This window comes from Chiloscyllium plagiosum, chromosome 13, assembly GCF_004010195.1.
Source record: "Chiloscyllium plagiosum isolate BGI_BamShark_2017 chromosome 13, ASM401019v2, whole genome shotgun sequence".
Lineage (NCBI taxonomy): Eukaryota > Metazoa > Chordata > Chondrichthyes > Orectolobiformes > Hemiscylliidae > Chiloscyllium > Chiloscyllium plagiosum.
In genome coordinates this window covers 15,648,628-15,670,542 of record NC_057722.1, presented here as the reverse complement: position 1 = coordinate 15,670,542, position 21,915 = coordinate 15,648,628, and the positions used below count along the sequence as shown (strand labels likewise).

The window sequence follows — 21,915 nt, the reverse complement described above, 5'->3', positions numbered from 1 at the left end:
TTTGGAACTGGTCCTCCTGGGAGCAGATGCGGCGGAGACGAAGGAATTGGGAATATGGGATGGCGTTTTTACAGGGGGCAGGGTGGGAGGAGGTGTAGTCTAGGTAGCTGTGGGAGTCAGTCGGTTTATAATAGATGTCCGTGTCGATTCAGTCATCCGAGATAGAAATGGAAAGGTCTAGGAAGGGGAGGGAGGAGTCTGAGACTGTCCAGGTGAATTTGAGGTCGGGGTGGAAGGTGTTGGTAAAGTGGATGAACTGTTCAACCTCCTCTTGGGAGCACGAGGCACGAGGAGATGGGAGAGTTCACTTCTGTGGTAAGAAAAACTCAAAAAGATAAATACTGAATTTCCAGCTCAGTAAACATATCAATGGGAAGTGCAAGGTTAAACCCATCGAGTAACTCTTCATTTGAAGTTTTATCCTCGTATAGAACACTGCTACATAAAACACAACAAATATAAAATCATCAACTGAGATTGCAATTCAGCCTTCATCCTTGCTACAAGTAACATATATTTGTGCTCTCTGCAAACAATATGTACAGGCCTTTTACTCTTGAATTAACCAGTAGCTTGTGGACCTATTCCATGCTACAGTCTCCATGCTAATGCTTATATGCCATAAAAAGTTTTGATCATTTAAAGTTTGGTTTTCTTGTGCTTGTGCTGACAAGTCAAAAAACAAAAAGCTCACCAACAGGTCTCTCTTTTTAACAGTAACTGAAATCAACAATGTTAATCTTAAATGCGAACCCCCTGGGGGTTATAGTGGACAGCACCATTGAGACTGTAGGTTGATATGACTGAATTTACTTGATTATTTTCAGTGAAAAAAAGTGTGAAGAATATTTCATATAATACTTGCATTTAGGTATTAATTTCAATTAAGCAATTCTATTTCAGTAGTGGCTTTTCACAACCTTAAGATAGTAACTATTGAGGTGTAATCATTGCTGTATTATGGAAAACACAGTTACATTTGGAGGCAGTTCAGAGGAGGTTCACTAGATTGATTCGAGAGGTTTGTGATAGATTGAGCAGTTTAGGCCTGTGCTCTCTGACATTTAGGAGAATGAGAGAAGATTGAATTGACAAAGTAGAGAGAGAGAGGATGTTTCCTCTCGTGGCACAGTCTAGAGTGGCATGTCAGTTTTAGGATAAGGATAGCAGATTTGAAAAAAAAAGAGGAATTAATTCTTTCCAAGGGTCATGAATCTGTGCAATTCACTCCCCAGAGTGTGGTGGATGCCAGGACAAGCAATAAACTCAAGGAGGATGCAAACAGATTTTTAATTAGTCACAGGTTGAAAGGTTGTGAAGGACCAGTAGGAAAGTGGAGTTGGGGCTAAAATGAAGATCAGCCATGAGCACACTGAATATCAGCGCAGGTTCATAGAGATGAATTGCCTCCTTCTGCTCCAAGTTCTTTTGTTTATTTGTGCACAGCAAGCTCCCAAAAACAGAAATGACAATATCTGACTTGCTTTAAACAAGTGTTAAGGGATAAATATTACCAACACTGATGAAGTCTTCTTACCATTTATTTAAAATTGTACTGCTGCAAAATGCCAGAGAAACTCAGAAGTTCTGGCAGCATCTGGGGAGGGAAAACAATGTTTTGAATCAACAAAAAACTTCAGAACTTACAGCAACTGGAAAATTGTGAGTTTTGTGCTATTGGCAGAGAGGAAAGAGATCATGGAGCAAAAAAAACCAGAAATTGCTGGAAAAACTCAGCAGGTCTGGCAGCATCTGTGGAAAGCAGTTACGTTTTAGGTCCAGTGATGCTGCTTCAGAACTGGGTTACTAGATCCAAAATCTAACTCTGCTTTCTCTCCACAGCTGTTGGCAGACCTGCTGAGCTTTTCCAGCAATTTCTATTTCTGTTTCTGATTACCAGCAGCTGCAGTTCTTTCAGTTTTGTTTCACATCATGGAGCAGATGGTGAGGATGCTCAGAGCAAGAAAAAGGGTGTGCTAAGAGAGGTAAAGGAATGATTGAGATGTTAAATAAGTGTAAATAATATGTCTGAAAAAAGAGAAAACGGGTCTGATCTGTTGAGAACAGAACCAATAAGACAAGCAAAACATGGGGCTTGTATTTGAAATAAAAGGACGTTGGTTTGGCCCTGAAGTTGCTGAACTCAATATGGAGTCCTGATGGTTGCAAAGTGCTGAACAATCACATGAGTTGTTATTGCTCCAGCTTGTATGAGCTTAATTGGAACATTGCAACAAACCCCCATAAAAGTTAACATGAATAGAAAGGTGATTTGTTGAAATGGCAAGCAACTGGAAGGTTGAGGCCATTCTTATAAATAGAGCAGAGATGTTCTGGAAAATGGTCACCCAGTTTGCATTACCATCAGACTCAAAAGATATCATGAATTTTAATTTTCAACTATTCAGAGCCCCGATTATCACCCATCTAGCTTCTCCTCGGTTTACTGTCAACAAGCCCTTTATTTGCCTATCCTGTTTCTTTTTCCTCTCTCTCTGGGCTCAGTCTCCAATTTTCCACTTACTCTTTTATCCTTCCAGGCCCCATCATCAGCATATTTCCTGGGTGCTTCGAGGTCTGAAGAAAGAAACACTTGTCTTGAAACTTGTCTGTTTTCTCTGCACAGATACAATGGGCCAAAGGACCTTTTTCTGTGCTGTCGATAAGTTTCTGTTTTTGTCAGTTTCACTCCTGAAAGCACCACACTTCCCTAATACTACATGAAAGAAAAAGCCAAATTTTGTACTCTTGTCTCTGGAATAGGGCTTGAGCACACAAGCTTCTAAATCAGACAGCAATGCTTTCAGTGAACTACAGCGAAAGATAGAACAAAATCTTTATAACTGTGCACTAACTGTCTGATACATCTGCCTCTGCCACATTATCATGAACTCTACAGGTTTAGAACATTGACTTCCATTTGTGAAGTTACCAGTCTAAAAGGTAGTGTAAGCCTTACAAATACCAGAAAAAAACTATGATCATAAATAAAAAAAACTTTTCATTTTAATTTTCAACAAAGTGAAAGAATAAATCAATTGGCATCATTAAGTTTTATTATTATTTTGGATAAGAAGCAAATTGAACCTCCATAACTTTGGGAAATACAACTCTCACCATTATATAACGGGTCACATTGAAAGCAGAGCATAGATGCCTTCCTTTCAGCAACAGTATTATGGCACCTGCATAAAAGCAGGTTTGCTTCCCCGAAACAAAAAAAATGCATTTTGAATTTCCAGAATACACAATACATATTTGACAGTGGCTGTGAAAAATCTTTTATTGACCAGCAACTGGGATCAATGCAAAGCACTGTTAATTCCTCTGTGCCATGTTTGAACCAGATTTTGCTCACACTTTGATACCACTGCAGGAAATACATTAATAATGCAAATAACGAAGCAGAAGAAAGAGCAAATTGTAAAATAGCAAGAACATCTTTCTTCCAATAGACATGAAGGAACAAGCAGTTATGGATGAAGTGACAACAAATCTCTGTAAAATCGATAAATGCTATGACTGCTGAGCAGAATGCCGTAACATCTCTGATGTGCTTTCTTTTGTGACATTGATTTTTTTCTAGTACCCCTAACACTCCTGGTTAGTGCACCTGTCATTCCAATTTTAAGCTCTGCTTGAAATCTGTGCAATCTGGCAGTTAATATGTAAATGTACAAAAACACTGTTCTTCCCATTAGTAAGTCCCTTTATTATTTAACACACCAGGTCTCACATCGAAACAGATTGTCAGCACTCCCAATGCTTTAATTTCAAATGTATATCAATGACATATTCTATTTCACTTTGAGCCTCACCAATTTAAATGTATTCCCTTTTGTTTCACTGGCCCTAGTAATGCAAAACTTGTATTGAGGTTGTATTTCATGTTATGTATGTCATTTTATATATTAATCAGATTCCTTCATTCATCTTTCCTGCAGATTTGAGCTTTAAGCATCTTCCATCAACCTTCATCCCACCTGCCCTTCTGTTCTTCAAACCTTTTCCAATGTATACCACACAAGTGTGGTGATAAGAATTATGCAACATTCCATTCGTATACTTTTTAAAAATTAGCAACTGTGATCTTCTCTCATCAGCCTAAATTAGCTGTGTGATTTCACAATAATCAATAGGGCTTGGTATACAATTTCATTCGTTCAAACCTTTCAAGTAATCTGCATCAGCATTGCTACTGCAAGGTCAAGAGGCTCACAGACAGCAATTAAAAAAAGAAAATTATTAAAGAAAGTACCACACATCTAAAGTACAATGGAGTTATGTGTTTTTGCCCAAATGTTTGGAGACATAATACCTTTTTCTGTTTTTTTTTATATTAAGTGAAGCAAAATTAAAGTAATAGGCACAGTCTACTGAAGAACTCCTAGATGTGTATGAAGCTCAAAAAATATCAGAATACAGAAAGTGATAGTGTGACAGATGATAATCAGTGTGATTGCAGTAAGTCATTTGAGGGCATTTTAGAATTTAGCTAAGATATCTCATCAATAACAGAGGAAACAAAGTTTAGATAAGTACTTTCAATGAACAGCAATGGGTCTGTGGAGCTGAAAAGAATTATAGAATAGGCTTCCATATAACTGGAAGGTGAATGTTTCAGAAATGCCAAATTGCAAGGATAGATGAGGTTTTTAATTACATTGGGAGTTTCGAGTCCCAAGCGCCTTGAACTGTTCAAATTTAAGGAAACAATTCCAAGATATTTGATACAAATCAACTTGATTTGTATTTCACGTACCATAGCTTGTAATCATATAAAACATTGAAAAGATTTGATCAAATTGAAAATTCAGAATCATAAATTCAAAGTTCACATTTCAGCAGTAGAATGCTGAATGGGCAACAGCAAAACACAAATAGCATTTAAATTTGGCTACTCAGTAATTAATCCAGCATCTCAAACTTTTATAAAATTATAGGCTGTGATGGAACAGATCTTTCCATTAGAACAGTGAGAAAACTGATTCGAACTTTAAAGACAGGTCAATTCAAATCCAGCTTACACAGGCCACCACAGCTATTTCAACTGATTGTGTTTTTACACACTTTGTAATGATATTTTAAACGTGTTTCAATCTTTAGCATACTGAGCAAAGCAACCAAGCCATGTGGACAGTCCATTACTGCACAGCAATGTAACTTTCCTAGTTCCTACATTAACTTCCTTTACACCCAAATCCAAATGCCCAGTTTGCATCAATTGACCTTGAATCATGGACAGCTTGATATTGTGAACTTGCATCTGATTTAGAAGCAGATCCAGATTCTTGGTTGTTTCATCTGAACAACAGAGAAAGGCAATTTCCATTCACTGAGCTTAGACTGAGGGGCAAACTTCACTCCCTAGTGGTGAAAGCAATATAATATTTTACTGGTGGCATCCATTTGACCATACAGTTAAAACCTGGTCAGCACACAACTGAGGTGGCAAGTCTAAACAAGCTCTTAAAAGTTAATGGCGTATTCATTCTCATCTTCTCAGCATTCTGGGCTATTATGTTCAGCATGTAATGTGCCAAAAAAAAATCCCTTTCAACAGAACAAAAGAATCACAACAAGGTGGAGCACAAATAACAATGAACAAAAAGATGCTGATTGTAAAAGTTTACAATTCATCATCTAAAATGTTTCTTGGCAGAAATATCCATGCTTCACTGAAAATAATAATGTAAAACGTAGCTGAGCAGTAGGTCACAGCATGGTCAAGGCCACAGTGAATATTTCTACTATTATAATGGGATTCAAAGAAAGTAAGCAGCTTTGGAAATTTCTTGGTGAAAGCCTGAAACATGTAAAAATTACTAGCTCTGGTGCTTTAATTAACTTCTGGAATCATTCTGTACAACTGTGCAGAATTTCATCCCATACAAGTCTGCAGCAAGCTTCTGCCATTTGAGGTGTTCAAACTGTAATCAGCAATGATACAAGGACTTGTATACTTATAAATCACTTCAGGCAACAAGCCCAGTAAAAGAACTCTCTTCCTCAATTACACAGCAAGGAGGCAGGGTTAATGTAGGTAAGTGAAGATAGCTCTGAATATAAACATTTGTACATCAGTAGTTTGTATAAAGACGAAATGCACTTTGGGCCATTTTTACAGATACTAGCCTGATGCTGGTTTACACTCAAAAGTATACCCTTGATGTACAACACAACAATGTATCCTGAGGGATTTCTCAACAGAATGTGAAGATTAAGTTGGATTTATACTAGTTGAAGGCCTTCGATGTATACCTGACCAAATGCTCTGTTTGGTTGGCAAAGAAATAAAAAATAAATATATTACCAATAAGCAGACATTGTAGAATATTTACAGAAGACATCTCGTGATCCACATTTCGCACCTTGAAATGCAAAATTATTCTCCATAAAACAGTAATAAAAATTAATTGATGTATATTCCAATATAAAATCTTCCATACAGAAATTACTGGATCTTGCAATCTTCCACTGTAATGTTGGCATTACTCAGGCATTGCTGTATACACATAGCAATGTGGCATTTAAGCATCTTACTGAAAATACAGGGTTATAGAATACTTCAACTTCAACAAGGATTCACCCTGGTCTGTCCTTAAGTAAATGGATAGCGAGCGTGAAATCAAGAGATCAAGAGAAACCAAGCAGAGAAGTGGGAGAGCAAGAAAGATTGACTATGAGAAATTAGACATGAACGAGTGAGAGGAATGAGTAATGAGGTTCACAAATATATTCTCCTGGACAAGAATAACACAACATACACTATGTAGACCAACTTAGACAACATGAATTCAAGAGTCTGAAAACCAATGTATTGAAAGTTTGGAGTTTTTAAATGAATGGCGATTGAAATCATCCCTACAAAATATATTTACTTTTTCCCAAATCTCATTGGCCAATATATTGAAACCATCTGATTTTCCATGATTGAATTTGTCCCTGAGGTGAATACCTATGCATTTTCCAGTGATCTGCACTCCCATTGCTTTATCTGTCCACAGAACCGAACCTAAATTATAATACACCTTTATAATAAGAAAAAAAACAACTAAAAGCACATTCCCATTCCAGTCTCTTAGCTCTTTGTCACTTTTGAGAAGATTTCGGTAGAAAAAGGAGGAACTCCTTAAACAGAGTTAAACAATTTCATGTTCACAGCTTACAGTTCAATATGTGGAGCTTGACCTGCAAAAGGAAAGAGATACCAGAAGTTAGAGTTCACCAATTCATAGCACTGCAGCAAAACAAAGTCCACCATAATACCAATACATTGAACAAATTTCAGTTCAAAAAGGAAATCAAACAGTCCTAGTTTCCACCATGACCTCTCCCCTTCCTGCTGCTGAATACACCAATTCAGGTTTTCATCACATGGGCTACAATACATACCTTGCATTTCATATGCCATTCAAACTATACAAGGGTCCAGAAACATACACTGCCTCCAGATTAGTTAATTGAACTTGTACCTTATCCGGTTTTTAGTCACATTTTACTTTGTTCAGTCTTTATTCTAAGCTTGATGCTTTATAAGATTCATTCAAGAAATCAGAACATTTTACACAAACGTTTATTTTTTTTCATGTGATGACTTCACTAGGTGAAAGCCAAATCAAAATCAGATGATTTACATCAATTCATGCTCTCAATTTGAAATTTCTGTCAGGAATACCGAAGATCACATGTTGTTTCCTTGCCAAAACATCTAATGCAGGCTTGGGCAAATTACAGGGGCTTCTAACTCAGCAACCAAGAAAGTATGCAAGTGCACCACAGTCAGCAGTGTACGGAACCAAGCACGTGCAGACAGATTCAATGCTGATTGCAGGTGTGCAACTGTTCCAAGGTGTCTGGCTGATTGGCATCAAGAGTTACAATAGAAAGAAAATGCAGCTCTTAAAGACAGCTTCAGAGGCAGTTTTTCAAGGCAAATAGAAATACTTCTAGGTCAGCTGGAGCTAGCTAATGATGCAGGTTTTTCTGGAGGAGTGCCTGCAGCACACAAATTAAGCAGGTGAAAACTTGAAAATTTCATGAATGTGCGTTCAAGATAACTTATTAAATACCGCAGTTTGATTTGCTTTTTGGTTTTGCAAGTATATGCACTAATTTCAAATTTGCTGGATCAGTAAATATGTTCTATTTCATGCAATAAATGCTGGAATGAACAGTGACATCCAACACCCACATCCTGTGAATGAATCAAAAAAACATGAATGGCAATGCTTTTCCCAACAGAATATAGTCTGCAGTTCAGAAATTTAAGAAATAGAATTATATTTTTTCTTGTATGTGCACTGGTACTTGTGGATTTTTAAAATTCATTCAAGGGACATGAGCACCAACAGCTGGGCCAGTATTTATTGCTGATAACTGAATGTCAATGAGAACATGGTGATGAGCTTCCTTCTTCAACCACTGCAGTCCTTGGGATGTAAGCACACCCATGGTGCTGCTGGGAGAGAATTTCTGAATTTTGATACAGTGACAATGAAGGAACGGCAATATATTTCTAAGTCAAGATGGCGAATGACTTGGAGGGGAACTTATAGGGAGTGATGGTCCTATGTATCTGCTGCCTTGTCCTTCTTGGCGCAAAGGTAATGGAACTGTAAGTGCTGTCTGAGGAGCCTTGTTGAATTGTGTGGATGTGTGTCACCATAGTCTTACCAGACCATAGGGGCTGCTCTCATTTTTGAGAAGCGACTGTTGGTGATTTAACCTGAGGGCCAACAGACCTTAGGCGAGGGAAAAGGTTGAAAGGAGAGTCCTCCATGGTAACCTCAAACCAGGGATGGAAATTGAACCCACGCTGTTGGCATCACTCTGCTCTGTAAACCAACAATCCAGCCAACTGAGCTGAACCAATTCTGAGTTGTTGCAGTGTATCTTATAGATGGTACACACAGCCAAAACTGTATGGTGCTGGTACAGGGAGTGAGTTTTGAAAATGTTATATGGGCTGGCAATCTAGTTGGCTGCCTTGCCTTGGGTGGCGTTGAATTTTTTTTAGTGTTGTTCAAGCTGCACTGATCCAGGATACTAATCAATCAGTATATTAGATAAATGGAGAAAAAAGTGTGGTGGGTGGAAAAAGACACTAAGTTGGCATCAGGTTATATGAATCAAGATTAGAGTGGTGCTTGAAATGCGCAACAGGTCAGGTAGCATCCGAGAAGCAGGAAAATCAACGTTTCAGGCAGGAGCCCTTCATCAGCCTCAAGGTGGAGAGATAAATGGGAGGGGGTGGGGCTGGGGAGAAGGTAGCTGAGAGTGCAATAAATGGATGGAGCAAAGGGTATAGGTGATACATCGGAGAGAAGGGTGGAGCGGATAGGTGGGAAGGAAGATTGACAGGCTCCTCACATTCGCCTAAAAGGTTATATGGGCCCATGAGTGAAGGGTAGAGGGCATCAGATTGTACGAGTTGGGATGAGAACCCTGTGGTAGTGAAGGTGTGAAAGGCTCAGGTGTTGGTGGGGTGTTCAATACATTTTCCTTTTCGGAGGGGGAAGATAAAACTTCATATCTGGTCCTGAGGCATTCTTGGTGGAGGTAACACTTCATTTTGTAAACTATGAAGCCACGTTTGTGTGTAAAGTGTATAAAGTTGTCAAGAAACTGTCCAAAACAAACATGTGAAGTTTAAAACAATGTACTAGGAATTTAAGGGAGTGCCTGCTTAATATAAAATCATTATAGGATTTCACAAACTATCGTTGCCACAATGGGGTGCTTATCGATGGACAGCTTCTCCAGCTGATTGAATGGAAATATTTATTGCCAAGGCTTTTAATCACTTAATTAAAATGCCGAGAGTAATAGAGTCAGAGCTGTACAGCGCAGAAAGAGACCCTTCGGTCCAACTCATCCACATCAACCAGACATCCCAAATCTGACATAGTCCCAATTGGCAGCATTTGGCCCATATCTTCTAACTCCTTCCTATTTACTTAACCATCCAGATCCTTTAAAATGTTGTAATTGTACATACCTTCCTCTGGCAGCCACTGAGGTTCTTTTTAGAACCTTTCCCCGCTCACCTTAAACTGTTGCCCTGTAGTATCCATGCCCCTCATGATGTTATAAACTTCTACAAGGTCACCCCTCAGCCTCCAACTTTCCAGGGATAAAAGCCCAAACCTTTAAGCCAATCCCTATATCTCAAATGCTCCTGTCCCAGCAGCATCCTTGGAAATCTTTTCTGCACCCTCACAGATTTAACAACATCTTTGCTGTGGAAGGGCGACCAGAATTGTATGGAGTATTCAAAAAAGTAGCCTCACAGATGTCCTGTACAGCTACAACATGATGTCCCAACTCCTAACAAAGTGTGCCAAATGCGTTCTTCACCACTTTGTCTACCTGTGACTACGCTTTCAAGAAACTATTGTTATGACATTGAAGGCGTGTACTGTACCTTTAAGAGAGTGAATGCTGTTTTGTATTGAAAGCTTACAAGCACCTGTAATGTGACTAACTAGCAGTTCCAGAGAAAATTGAAAATATCTAACATTTGGCTGTGAAATAGATAGCTTAGTTGGTTGCTGTTTTGACAGCAATTTGAATTTAACTAATCAGTTTAAACTATGCCCCAGGTTACTAAAACCCAATCAAGTTTGAATTTATTGTTTTGTCTTCATCAAACCAATGAGGCAATCCAATGATGGGGAATTAAAAATAGACAGGCAGTTTGAAAATCAGACAGAGTAATTGCCATTTGAAACACTGTTTTCATATGAGACATCTTCACCTTAAAAAGAAAGATGACAACCCAGGGAGATCTTCAGTCAGAAAAAGACACACCCCAAAGACGACAGCCGCTGTATGGTTTTGAAATTAAGTTGATCAAATTTTAATAAGTGTTTTATTAGATCAGTATATTGTTATAAAGTTGGAGGTAGGAAATAAGCAGTTAAGAGATAAGGAGGCTTAGACTTGTGAATAGCTGTTGTTTAATGTTCATTTTTAGAGTTAAAGAATAAATTGATATTATTTTCTTAAAATTGTGGCATTTGGGAGTTCTCGGTCACTCACAATTTAACAGATTACGAGGCATGGTGAGCTTTGTTGGGTATTTGGCTTAACTAACAGAAGGATTCACCACCGTGTTGTAACACTATGTACCTGCATCTCTAGATCTCTTTGTTTAGCAACTCTCCCCAGAGTCCTACATTAACTATGTAAATCCTACCTCTGTTTGCTTTATCAAAATCCAACACCTCACACTTATCTAAATTAAACTCCATCTGTGCTCTTCAGCCCAAGTGAAATGTCTGTTTCATCAAGGGATTTGTTGCTCTAGACTGGATGTTTGTTTTGTATCAATGAGAATATGACTTAGACTGAAACTTTATTTTCTTGTCACGATGTCTTCTGATTAATGTCTATACTGTCTAATATGTGAGTTGGGCATAGAGATGGAAGGGCAAAAAATGGTGGTGGGAGACAGGCGTTGACACAGAACTTGAAAAAAGTGCCATGGGGAAAACTGAGGGTAGACAAAGTATTTGGGGCATGGGGGGTGGGAGAGGATGGCATAAAAAGGTATGAGTAACTGAGGGTTGAGTAGTTGGAGATGAGGTGGCAAAGGATGTGTGAGACCTTGGGATGGATGGAACATAGAGTGTGAGGAAATGAGAACAGGAGGGATATTTTCTCACTTTAATGCAGCGTGGCCCCCCTGGTCGTTTGGCTGAACTGGTCCTCACCTCGACAATTTATCTTTCAAATCCTCCCACTTCCTCCAGAAAACGGTAGCAATGGGCACCCGTATGGGCCCCAGCTATGCCTGTCTCTTTGTCGGCTACGTAGAGCAGTCCATCTTCCGTAGTTACACCGGCACCACTCCCCACTTTTTCCTTCGCTACATTGATGATTGCATTGGCGCGACCTTGTGCTCCCGCGAGAAGGCTGAGCCAACATGTTCCACCCTGACCTTAAATTCACATGGACCATCTCTGACACCTCCCTCCCCTTACTAGACTCTCCATCGTCATCAATGACGACCGACTCAACACCGACATTTTTTACAAACCCACCGACTCCCACAGCTACTTCAATTACACCTCCTCCCACAAAAATGCTATCCCATATTTCCAATTCCTCTGCTGTATCTGCTCCCAAGAGGACCAGTTCCACCACAGAACACAACAGATGGCCTCCTTCTTTAAAGACCAAAATTTCCCTTCCCAAGTGGTTGAAGATGCCCTCCAACGCATTTCATCTATGTCCCGCACCTCTGCCGCAAACCCCACCCTTCCAATCGCAACAAGGACAAACCCCCTCTCCAGTTCTCATCTTCCACCCCACCAACTTCCGCAAAAACCGCATCATCGATCGACATTTCCACCACCTCCAAATTGACCCCACCACCAGGGATATATTTCCCTCCCCACCCCTATCCGCTTTCTGCAAAGACCATCCCCTCCATGACTACCTGGTCAGGTCCACGACCCCCAACAACCCACCCTCCCCTCCTGGCACCTTCCCCTGTCACTGCAGGAATTACAAAATCTGTGCCCACTCCTCCTCCCTCACCTCCATCCAAGGCCCCAAAGGAGCCTTCCACATCTATCAAAGTTTCACCTGCACTTCCACAAATGTCATTTATTGCATCCGCTGCTCCCGATGCAGTCTTCTTTACATTGGGGAGACTGGACACTTTCTCGCAGAATGCTTCAGGGAACATCTCTGGGACACCTGCACTAATTAACCCCACCATGCTGTGGCCGAACATTTCAACTCCCCCTCCCACTCTGCTGAGGACATACAGGTCCTGGGCCTCCTCCACTGCTACTCCCTTACCACCCGACACCTGGAGAAGAACGCCTCATCTTTCGTCTCGGAACACTTCAACCCTGGAGCATCAATGTGGACTTCACAAGTTTCCTTATTTCCCTTCCCCCACCTTACCCCAGTTCCAACATTCCAGCTCAGCACCATCCTTATGACCTATCCCACCTGTCAATCTTCCTTCCCACCTATTCGCTCCACCCTCCTCTCCGATCTATCACCTTTACCCCTTCCTCCATCCACCTATTGCACTCTCAGCTACCTTCTCCCCAGCCCCTCCCATTTATCTCTTCACCCCCGAGGCTTCCAGCCTCATTCCTGATCCAGAGGCTTCCAGCCTCATTCCTGATGAAAGGCTCCTGCCCGAAACATCAATTTTCCTGCTCCATGGATGCTGCCTGACCTGCTGTGCATTTCCAGCACCACTCTAATGTTGACTCTAATCTCCAGCATCTGCAGTCCTCACTTTCACCTAGGCTTTCTGTCCAGCCCGCTTCAAGAACGAGGCAGCTTCTTAGTCTACACTCAGACAACAATGCCCAACTCCCAATCGAGCCAATAATAACTGAGCGAAAATACAAAACGTGGACAGCCATTTTTAAAGGTTGAGATTGCAGAGCCAGGATTTATCCCAACTCTGCACAATCAAACTGCAATCTCAACTAAATGAGGTAGACTTTCCAACCTAATAGTCTTAGGTAATAACATAACTATCTATTTCCACCTTGGTAACTTACTTTCTATTTGTTCCGGAGACATGGAATTCACTGGCTGGATCAGCATTTATTGCCCAGTGGTGAGCTGCCTTATTGAACCACGATTTGCATTTAATGTTGGTACATATGCAATTATGTTAGGGAGGGAGTTCTAGGATCTTGATTGCAGAAACAGCAATATAGTTCCAAATCAGTATGATGTGTGGGTTGGAAAGGAACTTGCAGATGATTTTCCCACGTACCTGCTGCCTTTGATCTTCTACGTGGTAGTAATTGTGGCCTTGGAGTGTGCTGTCTAAGAATATTGGAAAATCTCTGCACTGCATCTTGTAGATGGTATAGACTGCTGCTACTGACCGTCAGTGATGAAGGGTGTAAATGTTTGTGGATATTTTGCCAAGCAAATGGGCTGCTTTGTGTAAAGCTTCGAGTGTTGTTGGAGTTGCATTCATCCAGGCAAGAGGGGACTATTCCATAACACTCTTAACTGATATGTTATAGATGGTAGAAAGGTTTTGATGAGTTGGAAGATGAGCAAGTCACTGCAGGATTCCTAGCCTCTTACTTGCTCTTGTAACTGCAGTGTTTATAAAGCTGGTCTAATTCCATTTTTGAGTAATAATAACTGCCATGACTATTAAAAATATCAACAGCGATGGTTAGATTATCTTTTGTTGTAGATGGTCATTACCTAATTACTTAAAATGATCTGTTTCAACTCATCAGCTGCTGAAATTCTCATTTGTGATTCTTGATACCCTTAACTTGTCCATTCCAATGTACTCCTGGCTGGACATCCACACTATACCATCTGTAAACTCGAGGTCATTTTGAAAGCTGTCCCACTCATCTATCACCCCTCTACTCAATGCATCAACTTCTGATCGAACACAAACTTCACTTGAAAATTCTCCTCCTGGTTTTGCAAATTCTTCCATGACCTAGATTCTTCCTACCTCGAACCTGTATTCCTCTACTTCTGACCTCATGAACACCCCAGATCTAATTGGTGACCATTGCTGAGGTTCAAATTTCTGGAATACCCTGTTTATATCTCTCTGTCTTTCTATTTGCTTCCTCCTTGAAGATACTCCCATAAACCCTAACTTTTTGACCAAGATTTCAGACAACTGACGCAATATCACCTTGTGTGGTTCAGTGTTTGTTTTATAATGCTCTTGTGAAATGTTCTTCAGATGTTGTAAAATATTAAATGAACTATAACTTGTTGTTGCATTGATTCATTTTAAAATAGCACTCATGCATTTCAAAGGCCTTGTAAAATGCCTTCAAACATCATCAAACTCACCCTCTGTGCTGGGTATGTCAGCTGTACTTGTATGAGCTAATCCATTCAATTTCCCCTCTTGGACCAATTTCTGAAGCTGTTTTAGCTCTTGATCATAGTCCTGCCATTCAGGAACAATTCGCACTGCTGCCTCCAGTTTGGGTTCTTTCGTCATTGGGTTATTGCACTATAATAAAATTAAATAAATGTCATTCATAAAAATTTCACAACACAGTTCAATGACAAGGAACAAGACGATCATCTTAGAGGTGAACTGTAACATTCTAATTGATTAATTTAGTTACTAAAATCTGTTTTAACAGACCTGTTCATGCCAGTGATCTGGTCATTGTTGTTTTTACAGGGTTCCACAATGAATGCACTCCCACCTAGCCCCTTTCGATACACAATTTGATAACAAGAATAGAACGTAATTGCCATTTTAGCAAAACATGAGGTGTTGTTCTCTGCAGACTAAAGTCTCCACTGGCACAGCTGAAGTGTGTCTAAAACATATGTTGTTAGTTAAAAATTAGCAAATTATCTACCCTCTGAGATTATAATCCTACTACCATTTTGAAACTTCAAATCATATCTCTTTGAAGTTGGCAATTTTCACAAAAAAAAAGCACCAGTTCTCTCAGATTTTCCTGGCAACTGGTGCTCTTAAAATATCTGCCAGTGTGGCAGCTCTTCTCTTAAGAGTATCCAGGCAAACCATTTTCCCTTTGAGACAGGATATTGCAGGCCTCCGACAAAGACAGGAAAGTGTTTATTTCTTTTATATTAAAAGCAAAACTTGCCAAAGTGCCAAAAGATTACAGGCTATTCGCTCATTAGAGAGACAGATGACTGGTGAGAATTTAACTTCAGGATCACTCTGCCTCAGAACATGGCAAGACTGAGAAGTCCCATACTTCATATAAGACCATAAGACATAGGAGTGGAAGTAAGGCCATTCGGCCCATCGAGTCCACTCCGCCATTCAATCATGGCTGATGCGCATTTCAGCTCCACTTACCAGCGTTCTCCCCGTAGCCCTTAATTCCTCTAGACAACAAGAATCTATCAATCTCGGCCTTGAAGACATTTAGCGTCCCGGCTTCCACTGCACTCCGTGGCAATGAATTCCACAGGCCCACCACTCTCTGGCTGAAGAAATGTCTCCGCATTTCTGTTCTGAAATGACCCCCTCTAATTCTAAGGCTGTGTCCACGGGTCCTAGTCTCCTCGCCTAATGGAAACAATTTCCTAGCGTCCACCCTCTCCAAGCCATGTATTATCTTATAAGTTTCTATTAGATCTCCCCTTAATCTTCTAAACTCCAAAGAATACAATCCCAGTATCCTCAGCCATTCCTCATATGTTAGGCCTACCATTCCAGGGATCAACCGTGTGAATCTCTGCTGGACACCATCCAGTGCCAGTGTGTCCTTCCTGAGCTGTGGGACCCAAAATTGGACACAGTATTCTAAAAGAGGCCTAACTAGAGCTTTATAAAGTCTCAGTAGCACATCACTGTTTTGACATTCCAACCCTCGAGATAAATGACAACATTACATTTGCTTTCTTAACCACAGACTCAACCTGAGCGGCTACAAGAGCCAGTCAGAGAGTGGGAATCCTGCAGCGAGTGACTCACCTCCTGACTCCCCAAGGCCTGTCCCACCATTAACAAGCCACAAGTCAAGAGGGTGATGGAATGCTCCCCCACTTGTCCCTGGATGGGGGCAGCTCCAACAACACTCAAGAAGCTCATCACCATCCAGGGACAAAGCAGCCCCCACTTGATTGGCCCCACACCCACAAACACCCATCCCCTCCCCTACCGACGCTCAGTAGCAGCAGGGTGTACCATCCACAAAATTCACTAAATATCCTTAGGCAGCCCCTTCCAAACCCACCACCACCCCCATTTGGAAGGACAGGGTCAGCAGGTACGTGGGAACACCATCCCCTGCAAGTTGCCCCCCCCGAGCCACTCACCATCCTGACTTGGAAATATATCGCCGTTCCTTCATTGTCACTGGGTCAAAATCCTGGAGCTCCCTCCCTAACAGTACTGAGGGTTTCACTATCCCGAGGACTGCAGTGCATCAAGAAGGCAGCTCATCACCTTCTCAAGGGGCAACTAGGGACGGGGCAATAAATGTTGGCCCAGCCAGCAGCGCCCAATGAACAGTGTTTTTAAAATAGAGCCCAGATTAATCGCCAGGAGATGGGGGGTGCTGTATCTGAGTGTGAGGTTCAGTGCTATCCACAAGCTGTCTGCCTCCCCATCATCCCCATTCTTGGCTCCCTGAATTCCCCCAACGTCTTCACACCTTCACCAACTTCCCCTGACTGACTGAGTCCATTGTCTTTTCTCTTCCTGCCAGTCTCTGGTGACTCTAACCTCGACCACGGTGCGTGTGAACAAGACTCTCTCCGTCCCGCCCAACCCCTTCAAGCTGTCGATGCAGGCTGACCCCAATCTCACGGTGGACATTAGCCCTCCTGTGGCTCACTCTGGCCCGGGGCCGGTACAGATGAGGCTGATCTCCTACGAGCTGCGAGACGGACAGGTAAAGTGCCCCATAGGGTGGGCTGTCGGCTGAGGAGCAAAGGGAGCTGGTGTGTGCGCAGCACTTTGCTTCTTACCGGGGCAACCAAGGCAAGTGCTTTGCAGATCTCAGCTTATACGTTGCAGCGGGAAAAGATGGTGTCCATGTTGGGTTTCACTGTGTGCACAGCAGTCCCAGGGCAGACACCTGGTACTGCAGTCCCACACTGACCCCCAGGGATAGACACCTGGTACTGCAGTCCCACGCTGACCCCCAGGGATAGACACCTGGTACTGCAGTCCCACACTGACCCCCAGGGAAAGACACCTGGTACTGCAGTCCCACACTGACCCCCAGGGATAGACACCTGGTACTGCAGTCCCACACTGACCCCCAGGGATAGACACCTGGTACTGCAGTCCCACACTGACCCCCAGGGATAGACACCTGGTACTGCAGTCCCACACTGACCCCCAGGGATAGACACCTGGTACTGCAGTCCCACACTGACCCCCAGGGATAGACACAGTGTTACTGCAGTCCACACTGACCCCCAGGGATAGACACCTGGTACTGCAGTCCCACACTGACAACCAGGGATAGACACCTGGTACTGCAGTCCCACACTGACCCTCAGGGATAGACACCTTGTACTGTAGTCCCACACTGACCCCCAGGGATAGACACCTGGTACTACAGTCCCACAGTGCCTCCCCCAGGGATAGACACCTTGTACTGCAGTCTCACACTGACCCCCAGGGATAGACACCTGGTACTGCAGTCCCACACTGACCCCCAGGGATAGACACCTGGTACTGCAGTCCCACACTGACCCCCAGGGATAGACACCTGGTACTGCAGTCCCACACTGACCCCCCAGGGATAGACACCTTGTACTGCAGTCCCACACTGACCCCCAGGGATAGATACCTGGTACTGCAGTCCCTCACTGACCCCCAGGGATAGACACCTGTTATTGCAGTCCCACACTGACCCCCAGGGATAGACACCGGCTACTGCAGTCCCTCTCTGACCCCCAGGGATAGACACCTGGTACTGCAGTCCCACACTGACCCCCAGGGATAGACGCCTGGTACTGCAGTCTCACACTGACCCCCAGGGATAGACACCTGGTACTGTAGTCCCACACTGACCCCCAGGGATAGACACCTGGTACTGCAGTCCCACACTGACCCCAGGGATAGACAACTGGTACTGCAGTCACACTCTGACCCCCAGGGATAGACACCTGGTACTGCAGTCCCACAGTGCCCCTCCAGGGCAGACACCTGGTACTGCAGTCCCACACTGACCCCCCAGGGATAGACACCTGGTACTGCTGTCCCACATTGACCCCCAGGGATAGACACCTGGTACTGCTGTCCCACACTGACCCCCAGGGATAGACAACTGGTACTGCAGTCCCACACTGACCCCCAGGGATAGACACCTGGTACTGCAGTCCCACACTGACCCCCAGAGATAGACACCTGGTACTGCAGTCCCACACTGACCCCCAGAGATAGACACCTGGTACTGCAGTCCCACACTGACCCCCAGAGATAGACACCTGGTACTGCAGTCCCACACTGACCCCCAGAGATAGACACCTGGTACTGCAGTCCCACACTGACCCCCAGAGATAGACACCTGGTACTGCAGTCCCACACTGACCCCCAGAGATAGACACCTGGTACTGCAGTCCCACACTGACCCCCAGAGATAGACACCTGGTACTGCAGTCCCACACTGACCCCCAGGGATAGACACCTGGTACTGCAGTCACACACTGACCCCCAGGGATAGACACCTGGTACTGCAGTCACACACTGACCCCCAGGGATAGACACCTGGTACTGCAGTCACACACTGACCCCCAGGGATAGACACCTGGTACTGCAGTCACACACTGACCCCCAGGGATAGACACCTGGTACTGCAGTCACACACTGACCCCCAGGGATAGACACCTGGTACTGCAGTCACACACTGACCCCCAGGCATGCACTGTGAATACATTCACCCTAGTCAACCCTAGTCAAGTTCATTTCACTGTATTTGTCCATATAAGAGTCTTCTAGCAGACACAGACCCATTTCCCGTTATATCTAATACTGCTTGCAATCTTTTACAAAAACAGCTTTGTTTTGATGTCTCAGTGAATAGCAGACATTATGTCACATACTTACCAAATCAATAGTTTTAGCTCGCTTCTTAGATGCTTCATCACACCAGGTCTCACACCACAGCCAGTGCTGGGGAAGGGATTTAATGGGCACTTGATGGATCATATTATTAGGCAGATCCTATAAAACATATGCACCACACAAGAACAGAGTAAGCAATTTCAAGCATTTTTTGATTATTATGGATTGCTGCGATTTTAAATTAATAAAGTTGTTTTAATTACTACTTGATTTAAACTTGTTTGCTTTATACAGAAAACCTGCTGCTGCCCACACAAGAATTGGACAGCATACCTGTAAACACATCATTCATTACACCATTCTCTATTGGTAATCAGCCACTGCTTGTTTCAGTTACTAACATTGATCAACATTAAAGCCAAAAGATTTCTTATTTAGACACCACTCCTACTAAACATAGCAATTTCAAAGCATTTTACAGCCAAAAATGTACTTTTGAAGTGCAGTCACTGTTGTAATGCAAGCTACACGGAGGTCGGTTTGCACACAGTATTGTCTCACAAACCAAATGACAATCTATTTTAGTGATGCTAACGGAGATTGAATTTAGCTCGGACATTGAACGCTTTCTCGAATTGTGTCAGATGATTTTTTTATGTTCAGATGAAGGGGCATACATGGATTCTTTTCAACATCCCCCATGGAAGCTGATACATAATAGTGCAGTATCCATCAGACTGTAGCACCAGCCTCAATTTTATGTTCAAGCGTCTGGAATGAGACTTATTCCAAAGACCTTCTTCCACAGAGCAGAGTGTGCTACCACAGATTCATGGCCAATACCTTATTTCATTCAAGAAAGAAATGCAGATCACCTGTCAATCGATGCTAATATTCATTTTAGTTTAACAGGTTCAGATACTGGTCATAGCCAAACAAAAGCTACTTCACTCAATGAAAGAAACAGTGCATCAGATGTCCTGTGACTTCACCTCAATGTCTATGATTAGGACATCTTTGCTTGTAATTTAACTATGCTGATTTCAGCTCAAGAAGAATAATGTAATCTAACATTAAGCTTAAAGGATATTTGGCAGGAGAAAAATCCATGTAATGAAGAAAGACGGATAGAGAGAGTATTTGAAATGTCACGACCACGACATAACTGATTTAGAAAAACGGTTGAACATGTGTTATGAATGAGAGAATTCTACATCTTGTATCGGAGATTGAATAGCTGGAGTGGGTAAGGGTTATGAGAAAGCAGAGCATCTAAGGTCACTTGGTCTCCATTTCTGCTATCAGCTTCTTCTGTTAGATGGCAGTTCTTTCTCACTGCAGAGAAAACAGATTTTCTGGAAGGGGAAACACATTTACTTGGCCATTCAGCCTTTTGGGCTTGTGTTTCAGATTTCCACTGTTCTTTTGGAAATAAAACATTAATTTTCTTAAATTTCACTTTTACATAGCACTGCTTTAACTTAATGCGCCTTCTTATTCTAGGTTTTTTCTATCAGACAGCAAATACAAAGGAACTATTTCCTGTTATGGACAGTATGATTGCTGTGGTTAGCACTGCTGCCTCACAGCACCAGGGACCCGGGTTCGAGTCCCGCCTTGGGCGACTGTCTGTGCAGAGTTTGCACATTCTCCCCGCGTCTACATGGGTTTCCTCCCACAACCCAAAAATGTGCAGGTCAGGTGAATTGGCCATGCTCAATTCCCCACAGTGATAGTTGCGTTAGTCAGGCGTAAATATAGGGTAGGGGAATGGGTCTGGGTGGGTTACTCTTCGGAGGGTTGGCATGGACTTGTTGGGCGGAAGGGCATGTTTACATACTGTAGGGAATCTAATCTAATTCTGTTAAATTCTTGAGTTACTTTAAACACCTCGCAAATCAGCACTCAATTTTGGTTTGGGAGCACAAACCATGTTTATGAATTATACGCTTAAATGTACCTTCTGAATTGAGATATTCTGGTGAAATCGGACTGTATGTACCCTCCCAAGGCCAATACTACATTCTAAAAATGTTTTCTGCAAAATTGAATATTGTATCTCGAGTAGAAATCCGTATAGCTCAAGCATAATCATTTGGATTCCAGTTATTAAAGCAAAATGTTTCCTCCTCTACTCCTCACACATGCAGTGAGTTCCAGATACTCACCACCCTCTGGATGAAAAAAAATCCTTAATCTCCTTCCCCTCACCTTAAATCTATGTAATTAATGGTAATTAATGCCTCTACCAAGTGACACACTTTTTTCTTATCCACTCTCAGCTATCTTCAATATAAAAAAACCCTAAACAGTACAGTCGCTCTTCACAACTGAAAAGATTCTGAAAAAACTGGAAGCATCCTCTGCACCATCTCCAAAGCAATCACATCCTTTCTATAGTGTGGCAATCAGAACTGCAT

The 21,915-nt window shown here is 42.4% G+C and overlaps 1 protein-coding gene across 2 annotated transcripts in view; it reads right to left on the bottom strand.

The window, feature by feature from the left end:
• Positions 1-2,988: 2,988 nt before the first annotated feature.
• uggt1 (UDP-glucose glycoprotein glucosyltransferase 1) overlaps positions 2,989-21,915 on the bottom strand; it is a 143,260-nt gene continuing 124,333 nt past the window's right edge. For both annotated transcript variants that reach the window (XM_043701924.1, XM_043701925.1), the window contains 3 exons: positions 19,538-19,654; positions 14,827-14,992; positions 2,989-7,191 (listed from right to left, as the gene is read on the bottom strand). In XM_043701924.1, the coding sequence (XP_043557859.1) occupies positions 7,166-7,191; positions 14,827-14,992; positions 19,538-19,654 (309 nt within the window). In that variant the 3' untranslated portion in view covers positions 2,989-7,165. The remainder of the gene's footprint in view (positions 7,192-14,826; positions 14,993-19,537; positions 19,655-21,915) is intronic.